Source organism: Canis lupus, chromosome 25, assembly GCF_011100685.1.
Source record: "Canis lupus familiaris isolate Mischka breed German Shepherd chromosome 25, alternate assembly UU_Cfam_GSD_1.0, whole genome shotgun sequence".
NCBI classification, from domain to species: Eukaryota; Metazoa; Chordata; class Mammalia; order Carnivora; family Canidae; genus Canis; species Canis lupus.
In genome coordinates this window covers 30,292,786-30,309,168 of record NC_049246.1, presented here as the reverse complement: position 1 = coordinate 30,309,168, position 16,383 = coordinate 30,292,786, and the positions used below count along the sequence as shown (strand labels likewise).

Genomic DNA, 16,383 nt, shown 5'->3' with positions numbered 1-16,383 from the left:
TAGTCCTACATCCTCATTATGTAGCTGAGGCCCAGAGAGAAGATGGACCTTATCTAAGACCACACAGTGAATTCATGGAAAAGCCAGGGAAAGCCTAATCTCCTTGTCTCTTGTGCCCCCTCCCTGACCCCTGAGGCCAGCTCATTGACTCAGCCCTGGGAGCCGGAAGTGTGGACCCCCTTCCTCTCTCAAGTTGTCCCCTTGGCTTTCTGCACCCATACTGTTCTGACTATAGCCTGGGACCAGGTACTGGTTTTCCTCACTCTGGAACAGTGGTTGTGAGCCTTGGTTACCCATTAGAATCTTCCAAGGAACTTTGAAAACCACCTGGCTCCCAAACCCAGGTGATGGCTTAGTTGGTCCGATGTGACACCAGCCACCAGTACTTTTTTAAGACTCCCTGGTAGACTCTAATCTGAGAACCACTGCTCTGAAAGCAGAAGGGAGGGATGCACTCCCAGGACAGGGCACTATTATGTCGGAGAAGAGTCTTTTCAGATTGGACTGATGGCTCTGTTGGCACCAACAGTGCCTGCCCATAAAAGAATAGCAGCATCCCCCAGACTCATGACCTACCTCTCTGGCCACTTGATTTCGCCCCCAGTCCATCCAGCCCACAGCCAACCTGGACCGGACCGATGACCTGGTGTACCTCAATGTCATGGAGCTAGTGCGGGCTGTGTTGGATCTCAAGAATGAGCTCTGCCAGCTGCCTCCTGAAGGCTACGTGGTGGTGGTGAAGGTGAGAGCCATCGACGGGGCTCGTGGAAGTGGCTCATTCTGGCCCTGGGTGGAGGTGGGGTGGCACTGAGCTACCTTGTCTGCCCAGCTGGTGCCTGTCCCAGAAGGACCCCCTTTAGTGTGAAGTGGTCTGAGGGAATTTAGTGCCAGGTAGTCTTGGAGGGCAGGTACCATCCCAGGAGGGCTCTTCTCCAGGGACACATGGCTTTCTCAAAAACCAAGAGATGATAACCACCCTACCCCTTTCTCACACAGAACGTGGGCCTGACCCTGCGGAAGCTCATTGGGAGTGTGGATGATCTCCTGCCCTCCTTGCCGTCATCCTCTCGGACAGAGGTGGGTGTCCTCATCCCAGACAGTGTCATCAGTTGTCACTTCTCCCCTTCCCCTGCCCCAGCTGTACTTCACACAGGAGACTCCGAAGGCCCACATGGGCAGCCTCATTTCTGTCTGCCCAGCCTTCCACAAGTGGGCCTGCACAAAAATCTGAGCAGGACTGAGATGGGGCTGAGTCGGTGCCTGGGGACCTGACCAGCCTCCTAGGGGGAATTTCCCAGTCTAGGTCTTAGAGAGTTGCAGTGATTTCATAATGCATGAGAGTGTGCAAGGAAAAACAGACCTTCCCTTTCCCTTTCCCTTCTCCCGTCCTGTGACCCTTTATCTAATCACCTGCCACGCTAAGGCTAAAGTGAATGGATCGTCAAAATAGCAATTAAGGTTTCCTCGGTTGATCATTTAAATAATTTCCCTTTTTAAAGTGAGAAACAATTACTGAAAACTGAAATGAAAGTCTTGGTGCTCTGCACTGAGATGTCACCTGTGGTGGACAGAATAACAGCCCCCTGGCAGACGCCCACGGCCTGATCCCCAGGACCAGTGACTAGGTTACCATGCATGACAAATGGGGCTCTGCAGGTGTGATTAAGGATCTTGAGATGGGGAGATTATGCTGCATTATCCAAGTGGGTACGATGTAGGCACAAGGGTTCTAGTGTAAGAGAATAACAGAAGCAGACATCCTATAAGAGTCAGACAAGGAGATGGGATGACAGAAGCAGAGATTGCAATAATGCCCCTGCTGGAAGGATCCACAAGCCAAGGAAGGCAGTAGCCCTTGGAAGCTGGCAAAGGCAGGGAAAAGATTCTCCCCTAGAGCCTGTAGAAGGACCATAGCCCAGCTGTCCCCTTGACGTTAGCCCCATAGGACCCATTCCAGCCTTCTGGTCTCCAGGAGTGTAAGAGACTAATCTGTGTTGTTTGGAGCCACCCCACTTGTCATGGGAGGCTCTGAACACAGTTGAATGCTGACAATAGCGCCTCTGAACCTGTGTTGGTTGTCTGCCTGGAAACCAGCCGTGGAAGTAGAAGAACCCGATGCCCCCTGCCAGGCTGTGTGAGCCACCATCTCCCATTGGTCAGCAGTATAGCCTAGGTGATGGCTGCTGTCCCCATAATCTGTGACTGTTCAAGACAAGGTCATGCAGGAGGGCTTCAGCATTTCCCAGCCCCTCTCTGGGTGGCAGCAGCAGCCTGTAGAGGAGCCCCAGCTGGAGCTGTCCCTTCTGATGTGAGATGTCATTACCCTCCATATGATAGCTCTGTCATTCACTCGGTAAATATCTCAAGTGCCAAGGATGTGCTCAGCAGTGTGCTAGGCTTGGGGATATGGTGGCAAACAAAACCCTACAGCTCAAGCCCTGGTCCCTGATCTCTTGATTTGAAGGTAGACAGCCAAGAGACGAATGCGTTCACTTGTGCCCTGATCACTCACCCTAACCTTGGGCCAACACGAGGGATGCAACAGTGAAGGGATGGTCTGTGAGGCTGCATCAAACTGAGCTAGCACGGGGTGGGCTGGGATCCGGAGCTCTGCAATGTTTGTCCTTGCTGACCTGGCACCAGCCCACTGAGGCCTTAGACTCAGCCCAAGCCTGGATCAGACCTGTCACCCAGAGAACTTCTGACTGCCGCAGCCAATACCAGAGGGGACACTTGCATGGCTTCCCCATCCTCCAGGCTTAAACTTTGCAGCCCCCCAGACTCCAGCCTCTCCCATGTGCTTTTCTTACAGATTGAGGGGACCCAGAAACTGCTCAACAAGGATCTAGCAGAGCTCATCAATAAGATGCGCCTCGCCCAGCAAAATGCCGTGACCTCCCTGAGCGAGGAGTGCAAGCGGCAGATGCTCACAGCCTCCCACACCCTGGCCGTGGACGCCAAAAACCTGCTCGATGCCGTAGACCAGGCCAAAGTTCTGGCCAATCTGGCCCACCCGCCTGCAGAGTGAGGGAGGGTGGGCGCCACCTGCCTGCGTCTTCTACCCCTGCCTGTAGTGTTACCTCCCCTGCGCCCCGGCCCCTGCCTTGCCTTTGGTCATGTGGGTCTTCTCAGGGGGAAGGCAGAGGGGAGTCCTTCTTCCCTTGCCACTTTGCACGACCCCCTCTCCCCACCCCAATCCCCAGACTGTGCTGCTCAGGCTGCAGCTGGACCGAGGGGACTCAGGGCTCTAGATGCCAGGGGGTGACAAAGAGGGCTCAGAGGGAGCACGGCTGCCGCTGGCCACTCCCTCCTCACACCCGCCTGCCCCCCTGGGGTGGGGGTAGGGGTGTCACACTGGTGCCCCTAGTGGCCACGATGGCTTTCCGCATAGACATGGCACGCCTATTGGAGCCAAGCCATTCCTTCTTCTTCCGCCCACGGAGGTCCCCTGATGCACAGAGGAGCTGGGGAGGGGCTTTCCTTTGGGGGTGGGCGGCTGGCGAGATGAGGGACGGGCCTGGCTTTCTTGTACAGTGTATATTGGAATTTATTTAATGTGAGTGTGGTCTGGGCTGACAGCCGTGTGCCCCCCTGAGGGGGGACCTGGGACACAGTCCAAGAACAAGCTATTGGGAGTCCGGGCACAGGACGCTGTGTTGTCAACACGCCAAGCGTCGGGGAGAAGGGGAGAGACGAGGCCAAAACAGGACTTGGACCACAATCTACTCTCTTCCCCGTGCCCTTTCTCTCTCTCTCCTTGACCTTGCCCCTTCCTTCTCTCCCTCTTTTCTTACTTCTCCTCTTCTCCGCCCTCCTTTCCCACCTGCCTCACTCCTCCCTCCCTTGTGTTTGTGCAAAACACTCTTTTACCTTCTTTCTATTTGACTTGTGGATGAATTAAAATTGTACTATTTGCTTTGTGGTTTGATTGTTTTGTTGGCTTGACCTGTTCTTTGTAGGGGAGGGGACAGTGACCTTGGGCCACCACCCTGGAAGAGATCGATTGTACCCTGTTGGGCACAGATCAAGAGCCGATGCCAGGCTCAAGCACAGAGGGGTGTGTGGTGACACAGGGGCAGTAGGGACAAGTGTGTGCTCCAGCCCCTTCATCCCTGCACCTGACCAAAGGGTGACTTTCCAGTGGGGACCCAGGGCAGACCCTCCAGGTCCACATGAGGAATGCCAATGGCACCCTCTCAGCTGGCGTGCAAACATCTGGGGCTCCAGCAGGGCTTGAATGGTGTGGGGATGCTAAAGAAGGATCCCACAGCTGAATGAGCACCGGCCTCAGCTTTATTTCATCTCTTTACTCACATGCAAGGGGATGGGAGATGGAATAGCATGAGGGAACATCGCTGCACCAGGAGATAAGGTCTGGGAGAGCTAGGATGGGGAAGGGAAGCTGGGAGGAGCTGTGGGGGAGACAGAAACCACATTAGTCACCATGTGGGGGTCTTGGGAAGAACTGAGGACTGGGGGTCTGGGCCAGGCGTTGCAGGTTTCATCTGTGTCTGTCAGGGAGGGTCGAGTGGGGTACCCCAAAGGCTAAAGGGAAACTGGAAGTTCGCCCTACTCAGCTTCCTATCCAGGGTCCCCATACTATCTGGAGAGCCGATGTCTGCATTTATTAGCTGCTGAGGTTCTGTCCTCAGAGGGCTGGACAGGCAGGGGTGAGGCCTGATCCCCGGGCAGGAGCTTCTCCTGCCTCCAGCATGTGGCTGAGGGCTGTGCATTGCTGGATTCCAAGGTGCAAGGAATCCAGGGCTGTACAGAGCAGCTCAGAAGCCATCACAGGACTTCAGGAAGGACCAGGAGGCCAGGCTGGAAGGGAAGCAGTCCTACAGCTTCTGCATTTACACAGCAGTCAAGGTGCAAAACCATCCAGTTGCTTCTTTTCATTCACTCTGTGCAAACATCACACACATGTTTGTGCTGGCCACCACCTGCCCTATGGACCGGAGGGAGGAGCAAGCTGCAAACTTGAGTTGAGTCAAGGATGGCCCTGGGTATCTTCCTGGTTTGTCAATGTGCATTCAAGGACAGATGGCAGGGACTGCAGCATGGCCAAACCTTTTGGGACCGGCTGGCGCTGAGCCAGTTTGCAGAAGGGAACGTGAGAGAAAGCCAGGACTTCAAACGAGCTTCCAGAAGGGTGGGATGGCCCAACTACCTGCATCCAACCACACATTCCTCCGCCGTGCAGGTCTGACATGTGCCTCTACCCCATGTGGCCCTGCTTACCCCTTTCTTTCTTTCCAGGAGAGTCTTTACCATTGTTAGACCCTCAGGATTAGACTCTGAACTTTATTCTGTGTGGTTTGAAGACACCCTAGCCTGCCTTTCCAAACTCCTCCCACGGCTCCCACACAGGAGCCCTAGCTCCCTAGCCCTAGCCTGTTCTCCTAGACACCTCAGGCTCATTCCTGAATGCAAAATGTTGGTCACAGGCCTTCTACCCCCTGGGGCACCCTCTCTTCTCTCCCCCCATACACCCATTTTTGAGGTCCTCTACCCCCTGGATCGTCCTGCTTGCTCCTCCTGTTACTCAGTGTCTTTATTGGCCCCTGCAGGAGAATCCTACAGGGCTTCATATTGTCACCATCATATCGAAAACTTCTGCAGAGCAAGTTCCTTATTTCTTCATTCCTCAGCACCTAAAACAGGGCTCTGTGCCCAGCAGATTCTCTGCATGCAGTACAATAACGTCAAGTGAATTAATTGACCCAAGGAGTCTTCGATGACTAGGCCAGTGTAGGGACTCCACAGAGAAGCACCTGCAGTCAGATGGCGTTGACCCCATAGGCGTACTCTGAAGGAGGCAGTGGTTACAGATGTCAGTAGTGCCACCTTTGGGTCAAAGCAAGGAACAGGAAATCAGATCATTCCAGCCAGGAACGGAGGAAGAAAGAGTCCAACGGTCCCCAGGAAGCAGACGATGATAAACAACCAGAGGAATATCCTATCAATGACCATGGCCACATACTTCCAGTCTTCCTTCACCTGCAAGTAGAAATGGGCTCACAGTGACAGAGGCCCATTGCGAAAGGGGAAGCATCCCACCTGGGCACAGCCTCTGGGGGCAGCAGTGGCCGCACTGAAACCTTGGGAAGCTAAGGTTGTCTCAAGACTCAAACAAGCCTCTCCTAATGAACTCTGCCCTATTTCACCCTTATGACATGACCCAGAGCCTTTCCAAAGACTTTCAAGTTCCAGCTACAGGGGGCTAAGGTTCTAGAAGCACCAAGGGGCATGGACCTTCCCAGGTGGCCTGCAGTGATTTAAACTCAACTCTTGGCAGGGGCACCTGGGTGGCTTAGTCAGTTCAGTGTCTGCCTTTAGGGCTCAGGTCATGATCTCAGGGTCCTGGAATCAAGCCCTGCGACTGGCTCCCTGCTCAGTGGGGAATCAGCTTCTTTCTCCCTCTCCCTCTACCCTACTATTGCTCTCTTTCACATTCTCTCTCTTTGCCAAAGAAACAAAATCTTTTATAAAAATTTAAAAAATAGACAACACCCAGCAGTTACAAAATGGTGAAGACTTTGCCCCCATTAGCCTCCCTTCCCAATCCCACACCCATTCCAGGAGATAGAGAGGAGGAGGTAGGTGAGGGTAGATGTGGCCCAAGGAAGGTTGGGACAGTCAAGGGGAGGTGGTGTGCTTTGTGGAATTTGGGCTTACAGCCCAAGCAAGCAGGTCTGGATTCCTACCTGCCCCCAGATTAGATATAATGATTTTTTTATCCACTCAACAAGGCCACCCGCTAATAACCATCTGGCCTTCCATCCTTCCTTAGGTGGATAAGAAGACATCTGTGATCCTAAGCAGTGGCCTGCTGACCTAATAATACCAGGCACAGGAGGCACCGGGCGGTGGGGGGGAGAGTTCACCAGGTACAACCAAAGTTCCCCAGGGTTTGTGGATGAATAGTGAATTCCACAAAATGCCCAGAGCCCAGAAACAAATAGGATTGGGGGGAAACCATCAGGACAAAGGAGGAAGGATGCGGAAGCAGCAGCATGATTTATCTGATTTATCATTGGACAATAGTCCCTCCGCCTCCCTCTGTCCCCTTCCCCACCACCTATAGGGCAATGGTGATAAGGATGGCACGGGGACTTTCAGCACCCGAAATCCCTCCCTCTCTGGCTTGCTGTTCCCGTTAGCCTTAGCTGGGCATTCTGGGCCGCTAGTCTGTCACCTGCCAGCTAGACTTTATTTATCACAGTTTAGTCCAGACTCCCAAGGGCCACAACTGAGGGAAACAGGTCCTCATGGAGAGGAGACTAGATGGTCTACACTATCACCTTGGGATGAGAGGTGGTCACCAAGAGGAAGAGCCCCTCTCCCGGCCCCAACTCACTGAAGAGTCAGCATCCTCAGATCGCAGGTGATCAGCAATGTAGTGCACACCTTCCAGAGCCTTCTGTATGCGAGGTGACAGCAGAAGCCCACCCTCCTGCAGCTGGGCTTCCGCCCTGGGACCTGAGGCCCTTTGGTGCAGACCGCCATGGCTGCAGAGGGCACCCACGGCCGGGGATGAATGAGCCGCCCACACCCATCTGTCTTCCTCTTCCTCCTCCCCTTCCTCCTCCCTCTCCTCCGCATCCACGTTGGTCTCCAGCCAGTGATAAGAGGAGCTGGGCTTCAGATCCGGGGCGTCGTGGGGCTCCAAGGGGGGCAAGGGCCGGTTCATCAGAAGCCACCGGGGCACACAGCCCAGAAAAGCCACCCGCACCCAGCGGGGCATAGTGTGGGTGCTGGGAGAGCGGTGGTGGACGTTGAGGACAAAGACCGTGATGACGATGGAAAGCGTGACGAAGATCATGGTGAAGAGCAGGTACTCGCCGATGAGCGGGATGACCAGGGAGGTGGAGGGGATGATGTCGGTGATGAGCAGGAGGAAGACGGTGAGCGAGAGCAGCACGGAGATGCAGAGCGTGATCTTCTCGCCGCAGTCCGAGGGCAGGTAGAAGACGAGCACGGTGAGGCAGGAGATGAGCAGGCAGGGGATGATGAGGTTGATGGTGTAGAAGAGGGGCAGGCGCCGGATGACAAAGTAGTAGGTGACGTCGGGGTAGATCTCGGCACAGCAGTCATACTTCTTGGTGTTGTAAGTGCCGGTGGCGTTGACGATGGCCCACTCGCCGCTCTCCCAGTAGTCCTTCAGGTCCACCATCTGCTCCATCTGCTCCAGGTCGATCTTGGCCTTGTCATAGGTCCAGGAGCCAAACTTCATCTTGCAGTTCTGCTGGTCGAAGGGGAAGAAGGTGACGTCGATGCTGCAGGAGCTCTTGTAGATGGCGGGGGGCACCCAGTGCACGGTGCCCGTGGAGAAGAGGTGGGCCTTGGTCATGTGGGTCACGGCAAACTCCCCATCTGCACTGGGGAGAGGAGAGGAGCTGGGGGAGCCGGCACAGCCCACCTGCCCACCCACACCAGGCTGCTCCAGATGGCCAGCTGCAGGGGACCCCCAGTAACGGAGCCGGGCCCGGCCAGGTTGATTTACTCAAAGGTATGAGGCTCTCCCGGCACACACACATCTAGAGCTGCCCGAGTTGTCTTTCAAATGCTATCTTTCAAAGCAGGGATTTTGAAGAATATAGGAAAATACCAAGAATTCAAAAAACCATCACTATTAACATTCTGATGTTATATATATCATACGTATTTGATCAACACACAGATCATGTATATAATTTTTTACATATTTATAAATGCATGTGACATGTAGTCTTATGGCCTGTTTGTATTCATTTAATATTTTAGGGTGATTATATTTTCTCCCCCCAGCAGATAGTGAGCCAGGCCCTCATCTGCAGAGGGTGTCACATCTTTCCCACCTGGGACCCTTAGTTGCTCAGAAGAGACCTAACACCTTTGCTGGTGAAGGGAGATACCTCCTTGGCTCCATCCACTTACTGGGCATTTCTGCACCCAGCCTCAACCCCTAGGGCCTGGGCAGGAGCTGTGGGGGATGGAATGGGAGACACAGGCCTGCCCTCAAAGAACCATGAGGAAATGCGATGTAGTCCCAAATGCCTGTAACACAAGGGAGGCAGGCAGTCTGGCAACAGTAGCACAGCGGCAATCCAAGTACTCCCCAAAACCCATTGAGGGTGGGGCGGGGTGGTGGGGGTGGACCTCCCTTTTGGCTGGAGTGAGCAGGGTCACCTGAGGGTTGCCAGTAGGATTGGTGGTGAGATGGAGTGGAGAGCCTACTAGTGCAGAGCAGCGGAGGGAACAGAGCAGAAAGGACTCACAGTGTGTCCTTGGGCTGGGGCAGGTGCAGGGCATAAGAAGGGGTGGTGGGAGATGACACTGTGGCTTCATAGGACTAGGCATCCAAGAGCCCACCAGGGCTCTGGGAACACTGGAAGGACAGTGACCATTCCATGGGGCTTGCCGAGAGCCTGAGTCCGATTCCCTGGGGAGGTGGTGCTGTGGGCTCCACGCCTTAGTGTTTAAGGGCACAATTCCTTAAAGGCAAGGGAACCCGAAGAATACAGGGGAAGATAGGCTCTTTCCCATGGAGAAATCCCAGGCTAGAGATTGGGAAATGGGAAACTTTAAAAGAGAAGGTTGGAAACAGGAAACTTGGTGGACAGTAAGAAACGGGTCAGTGTAGAAGCTGAATTTTTTTTTTTTTGCCACCACACAGAATTACCACTAGATGGCAACAGGTACCCCATTTCGAGGAAAGAAAGGTGCAATTTCCTCGACCCTCCCTGTTTAGCCTAGAGTGGACAGTCTGGATAGAGGAAACCCTTCTTTAAATGTCTGCAAGAATTGGTTTTGGACTTTCATCCAATCAAAAGAATGTCCTGTTTTAATCAGGGAACACTGGTCGAAGCTTTCTGGACAATCTCAAACTTCAGGTCATATCTGATGCTGGGACTTTGCTCCTGATTTCTCCCAGACACAAAGGGAACAGGAACTAGAAGGATCCTGGGTGTTAGTCCAGGGGTCTGTTAGTCCAGCGACAGGAGCCAACACCAGGCTTAGACCTTCTGGTAATCTGTGCTGAATGTGTGCTTGTGGACATGGCTCAGGGCAAAGGGCTTTGGGTCTCACCAGGATTGGGTGGTGTGAAGGGGTCCTTGTATTCCCCTTTGACCTATCTGAAGATTCCGGAACTCCAAAGTGGATCTGTCTCCCTTTATCTTATTGTTTAAAGATAGCTCTTCCAAATTCGGGTCAAATGAATTGAGAAGGCCCAGACTACATAGGTCTCTTGGCAGGATAGCTTCCAACAACATTGAAAATGCTGTCTTGTGCTAACATTTTCAAAGGACTGGGGCCGGGGTAGGGGACTTCACAACATACAATGTTATTATCCAGAATTATTTGATCACACGACTGCTTTTCACACCTATTCATATCTTGGAGAACTGGTGCTCCTTAGGACCCCAGGTCAGAAAACACTGTTAGACAAGCATAATGCCAAACATCTTTTAAGTTCTGATTTTTAAATGAACAATTACCTGACACCAAACACACAAATGAAAGATAGATCTCTATATCTTCTTTTTAAAAATATTGTGCTGTTGGTGTTCACCGGGACTCTCTTTCCACTCCCCTGCCTTTTATTAGCTTCTCATCATTATGTTCAAAGATGGCTCATTTTTGGTCTTGAATGCAAGGAAGCTATAAATAATATGAGTTTAAAAAACATACCCATACCAAGTGAGTTTGCTCCCTTGAGGCTGTCCTCCCTCCCCCTGGGGTGGCCGTTTACCTGCTCCAACAGGACTGCCATCCTGCAAACTGCCAACTCTTAGGCAGTGTTTCCAGAGCCTGCACCAGCCACATTTTTCAGATATTACTCAGTGTTGGCAAATCCGTGTGCCGGGAGTACAGTACCGTGCACTAATTCAGAGTGGGTACTCAGTAAATTTTGGTGTATGAGTGAAAGCACAAAACAAAAGAAAGAAAGGAATCAAGAGGAGAGGTGGAGGGGGTGAGGATGAGCAATGAAGGAGTTGAGAGGGAGGCAAGGAAGCGAGACACAAGGGGGCACCTCCCCGGTCCGACCCAGCCCAGCTTCCCTCTACCCACCCCTCCCAGGGGCCTCCTGGACCCGGGGCTTCCTACTTGTTATAGAGGACAATGTCAGGGATCCAGATCATCTCCGAAGGGACCCGGAGGGATGTGATGTTGCCAAAATCGGCCGGGTTCCAGTGCAATTTGTAGTCAGTCCACTCCTGTACGTGGGGAGGGGAGTCGTGTCAGAACCGGTCCTTGGGGTACACCTAAGGCCGCCTGGGGACCCCCTGGCAGCGGCTTTGGGGGCACCCCAAGTGCCTCCCCTAATCACATGGAAGAGAAAGGGCTGTGAGGCCGAGACTGGGCTCTGAGCTGGAGATTGGGAGTCCAGCCTGTGAGAACCAACCCCCTGCTTTTCCCCAACTCTAATACTCAGAATCCTGGACACGCCTGGACCACAGGTCATCCTAGCCCCACCTCTGGTCCTTGTTCTGCTGCCCTAGTGGGATGACCCCAGATAACCACCTCATCCACTTGTAGAACAAGGTTTTTTAGTGCCTTACAGTTTACAAAGGATTTCTTACACCCTCTGTCTAGGAAGAGCCTCCATGGGAGAGCTGGGGAGGGATGGTGAACAGGGGAGTATTTCCCCATTTTAACGGGTAAAGAAACTGAGGACAGAGAAGCTAAAGCATCCCCTCCCGGGTTATGCAACTGAGACTGGGGAGTCCACAGTGACTTCCAAACTGTGCTCCAGAGAGCCCCCTGGGAGGCCCAGCAGGGAGGGGATATTCTGGGTCCCAGGCTTGCTGCCAGCTGCTGGTCCAAGTGAATCCTTCTCAAAACCAGGTATGTATTATTATAATGTTCCTCTTTGGCATTAACACAAGTGGTGATCAATGTGGATTTGCCTATGTATTTATTTAATGCCACTGTAAGCTCCATGAAGCCAGGGACAGCAGCTGGTTCAATTCTGGCACCCTAGCACCACGCCCCGGGTAAATGCTCAGTCAGTGTGTAGCTGAGCAATGAAAACAATGCCTCCTTCCTCTAACAGAGTCTGGTTCTATTTCTGGGAGGGCTTCCCACATCCTTTCTGGACCTGAAAGAAACAACCAGAAGATAATGATTGGGGTCAACGCAAAAGGCTGTCCTTTGCTCCCAGGGGCTTTTCACAATTAAAATAGTAGCTACTACGTTTATGAACCCACTCCTTTTGTTACAGGCTCTTATAGATGATTCTTTCTAATCCGCACAACAATCCCACGGGTTAGGGTGAGGAAAGTGATGTATGGAGGGTACGCTGCTAGTAAGTGGCAGCACTGGTATTTGAATCCTGGCCTCCCTGACTCCAAGCCTGACCTCATTCCAGGGGCCATTTTGCTTGTGTACATCTTCACTAAAATAGTGCAACGATACACTCTAGTAAAGGTAAATCCCCTGCATGATGCCTTTTCCAGTCTAAGGATAGTAGTGTAACTTTTACACAAAGTATCAACCTGGTAGGAATCCAGGAAGGAGTGAAGGGAAATAGGAGCATTTTCAGGAAGCAGGTACATGAGAACAAAAGCACTGGTCTAGCTCAGTGGTTCCCAAGCTTCAAGCACACAAGTCCCAGTTTGATACTTTTTGCCAATACGTGTGCTCTACCTGTGTCATCACGTACTTGGTATTTTCCTTTAAGTTGGCTCACTCTTTTTAAAATTACATAAATTTTGAAATTTGACATCACTGACCTAAACTAGAAAATCAGGAGCATTTGAAAATATCTGCTAAAACATGAATAGAAGACTATTACAAAAAGATTAGCAAAGCAAGTAATACCTTCTCACGAAACACTGCCATCGGTGCCCAAACCATACTTGGGAAGACACCGGTCTTGGAGCAGTATTGGCCGCTCACCTGTAGGGGAAGTCTTAGGTGCATAGAGGAGCCAGGGTTGCAAAATAAGGAAGGTTTAAAAAGTTTGTAAAATTGTCAGGACTTCTCAGGACGTGGATGAACAATTATGAGATTGGTCTTCATAAATGCATCCTCTTCCCTCTAGTCCATCATCTGTCAAGCTTTCAGACTCAATCACCATTTGGAGGGTATCTACACCCGTGGGTTACTGTCATTGACAATGGGTTGCCAACGCAGGCAACAGATTATACTGTTCCCATTTAAAAGATGAGGAAATGAGACCGTGATAGGTTAAGTGACTTGCATCACAGGGTAGGCAGAGGCAGTGCTGGTTGGCATGACTCCTTCTCCGGGGCTCCTTCCTCTGCTCCCCACCCCAACCCTGAAGGCCAAGGTGACCTGCTTGTGGGGACAGTTATGGCAAGCCAGGTTCTAGGTCTGGCCCCTGCACTGAAGGACTGTGTGGCTTCCCAAGTCCCTTACTGCTAGGGCCTCAATTTGTACATCTGTAAAGATGGGCCATGAACCCCCTTGCAGCTGCAAGGGGAACAGTGTCAGGGGGTCCCGTCCACATGTCTCACCTAAGCATTCCATTGTAAGCTAAATGGCCAGTAGAGAGCCCTGGGGCCAGGGAAAGTAAGGTGTTCATTCAAAAGACTCAAAATAGAGATGTCAATAAAAATTTTGACCATTGTGGTTTTCTGAGTGCCAACCTCTGAGATAGGAGATGGTCAGGTTATCAGTGGGGCAGGAAGAGGGAGTAGTGGGGGAAAAGTAGGCAGAGGGCTAGTTCCTCTTTCTCATGTTCCCCCACCACCTCTACTTCTGGGCCTGGGGAGGGGCTGGGCAGAGCATGAGGGGGTAAAGTGGGAAGGAATATATTCAGGCTGTAATATAGCCTATGCCCCCAACAATAGTACATCAAAAAGGAATACATTCTTTGCCAGAAGTGATGCTGGGCCTGGAGGCAGCTTCCAGACCTTAAGAAACCAGCAGTTTCATTTCCTGTCTCTTGGGACCCTTGCTCTGGGGTCCCTGACCCTCCAGGGGAGGCATCCAACTGTGTGTTGGAGAGAACTCATGAAGGGACTCAGTATGCCTCAAGAGGGTGAAGGGGCCAAGTGGGCCCAGCTTCCAGACATCCCTGCTAAGGAATGGACATGAGTGAAGCTATCTTAGATCCTCCAGAGCACACCAGCCAAAGGTTAAATAGCACCAAATAACACCACTAATTGCCATGCAATGTGGAGAAGGCATCCAAACTCCTGGCCACAAAACTATGAGAGTTGACAATGTTGCTTTAGGCCATTACGTTTCAGGGTAGTTTTTAGGCAGCATAGACATGGAACACCCAGCATTCTCCTGCAGAAGGAGCCTGGGGTTCCAAGTTGAGCACACCGGGGCTCCCCCTTTTCTAGCTGAACTGTACCCTGCTTCAGGCTTTCCTCAGCTGTAAGATGGGCAGAATGAAACCTCCCAGGGGTTTTCAGTGACTACTCAGAATGAGCAGATCTGCAAACACAATAGCCAGCATACAGGAAATGCCTCTCCCCAAAAGGGGATGACTAGGTTGTAGGTGACATTCTCAGGTGCTGGACTCACAGTCTCGCAGTACTGCCCCTATGAGAAGCAGTCTGCAATCCGCCGGCTTTGGGAATGTCCCAAGTGGCAACGCTTACTTGAAACATGAATCCAGAATCCCACTGTTTGTGAGACAGTTCCTGGGAGTGTCTGGGGTCAGTGGACTCCCACCCCTCCTCTTGCCTCAACCAGGGAAGATGCTCTCACCTGCTTTAGCCAGACGTTGGTGGTCATCATCTGGTTCTTCTCATCCTGATCAGTAGAGAGATTAAGAACAACATTGTGATGGAGCCAGCCCCCACCCCTAACAATGTAGAGTGGGCTGGGCTGATGCAGGGCCCCTACTCACCAGAAGAACCTCTTACATGACACCCCACGCCCAGCCCAGCCTGCCACCCTCTTCTGACACTGCCACACTTACTCGAATTCTTCAGGATCACAGGGGCCCCTTGGATCCTCAGGGTTCATGTCAAATAGAACACACAGAGCTCCTAGACAGCCCACTGCTGCCAATCAAGGCCCTGCCAGGGGGGGCTGCAGGGCTGGGAGAGTGGGAAGGAGGAGAAATGAAGCTGGGAAGGGAGGGAAGAAGGACTGGGGCTGATCCCAAGGGGGTGAAGCACGGGGGGACAGGCGCACCACATCAATGAGTTGGGCAATAGACAGCCCAAAGCGCACGATCACCACATCCGAGGTGTTGGGCACTGGCCGCGCCCAGCGGTTGTAACCCTTAAAGAGGTGTTTGAAGAGGCGGTCCTCAGCTTGGGTATGGGAGGCTCGCTGTGCTGACCCTGTGAACAGGAAGGAAGAGTGGGGTCTCTGGGAGTCCATGGTGGTGGGTGCTCTGGTCCCTCTCCCACCAAATCAGAACCACTCAATCTCAGTGTCCTCATCTGTAAAATTGGGGACACTATCCAGAACCTATCTCAAAACACTGTTGAGGATTGAATATAAGAGTGTATAATGGAGCTTAATGAAGCAAGCAGTGCACACTTAGAGCTCAAGAAATGGCCATTACTCTGTGACTATTAGATACGAGGGCAAGGAAGTAAGTGCTAGAGAGGAAGGAAGAGGCAGTGGAGTGGAGAGGACGCCAGACCTGGAGAAAAGATGCAGCCTTGAACTGAGGAGCCCCAAGGGACAGCAGTATGGGGGAGATACTTGGTCAGTATGGGGTGAGCATCAGACAGAAGGGCTTCATGCATCTCAGTGAGCCTTTCATTCCCATCCACTTGTCAATGAACCACTGGCTAATGCCAACCACAAAATCCTCTGCCACTTCAGGCATCTCCCCCATTTTTGCTCAAACCACTGGCTTTTGCTCCTTCTTATCAACCGGGCCAAGTGTCCCAAAATTGATGAATCACTCAAGACCATTTTCACCATGTTTTGCAAACGGTTTCACCCTGCGTGCTTCTGCTGCCTGAGCAAGCCAAGGTGACTGCGCTAAAACCCAGAAAAACACATGAACAATAGTTGCCATGTATCGAGTGCCTACTGCATCCCAGGTGCTAGTCACAGACTTTCATTTCATGTGCTCCCCACAACAGCCCGGGCAGGTTCACACTCTGCAGACGAGCAACACTGAAGCTGGCGGACGTTCAAGGTGACGCGCCCAGAGCTGTGAGCATCCAGTCACCTTCTCACTGCAGAATGAGCTACTGGAAGTTCCTTGGCAGTTGCTGTGAGCCCACCTGCAGGAGTCTCCTCCATGCTGCATGGGAGCCCACAGGTGTGACGTGATGTCCTAGTGATGACACCCACTCACCTGCTGGGATCAGAAGGAGCCACCACAGACCAAGCTGTGTCATGGATAGGACTGCAGAGTGGGAGGAGCCCATGGCTTCAGTGGACCGGGGTCTGGCTTCCCCTGGACATCAGAAGGAGGGCAGGCTGGGGCTTTGCTGTGGGTTGAGG

At 52.4% G+C, this 16,383-nt stretch overlaps 2 protein-coding genes across 5 annotated transcripts in view; one reads left to right on the top strand and one right to left on the bottom strand.

Moving 5' to 3' along the window:
* The window catches only part of PTK2B (protein tyrosine kinase 2 beta), a 126,737-nt gene extending 122,815 nt beyond the window's left edge, over nucleotides 1–3,922 (top strand). For all 4 annotated transcript variants that reach the window (XM_038573754.1, XM_038573751.1, XM_038573753.1 and 1 more), the window contains 3 exons: nucleotides 605–742; nucleotides 997–1,077; nucleotides 2,813–3,922. In XM_038573754.1, coding sequence (XP_038429682.1) covers nucleotides 605–742; nucleotides 997–1,077; nucleotides 2,813–3,028 — 435 coding nt within the window. In that variant the 3' untranslated portion in view covers nucleotides 3,029–3,922. The remainder of the gene's footprint in view (nucleotides 1–604; nucleotides 743–996; nucleotides 1,078–2,812) is intronic.
* A 386-nt stretch (nucleotides 3,923–4,308) lies between these two features.
* Nucleotides 4,309–16,179, bottom strand: CHRNA2 (cholinergic receptor nicotinic alpha 2 subunit). The gene is made up of 6 exons (XM_038573021.1): nucleotides 16,161–16,179; nucleotides 15,106–15,257; nucleotides 14,674–14,718; nucleotides 11,092–11,201; nucleotides 7,361–8,381; nucleotides 4,309–6,000 (listed from the first exon to the last, which is right to left on the bottom strand). Exons 1-6 carry the CDS (start codon nucleotides 16,177–16,179, stop codon nucleotides 5,875–5,877), a joined length of 1,473 nt encoding a protein of 490 aa, XP_038428949.1. The 3' UTR covers nucleotides 4,309–5,874.
* Between the last annotated feature and the right edge of the window lie 204 nt (nucleotides 16,180–16,383).

Bases quoted from the DNA above. Each gene is read 5' to 3' on its own strand.
- CHRNA2 (XM_038573021.1), bottom strand. The intron at 14,719-15,105 runs GTGCGCCTGTCC...TCTACTGATCAG, and splicing joins TTGCCCAACTCATTGATGTG to GATGAGAAGAACCAGATGAT. The intron at 8,382-11,091 runs GTAGGAAGCCCC...TCCTCTCCCCAG, and splicing joins GACATTGTCCTCTATAACAA to TGCAGATGGGGAGTTTGCCG.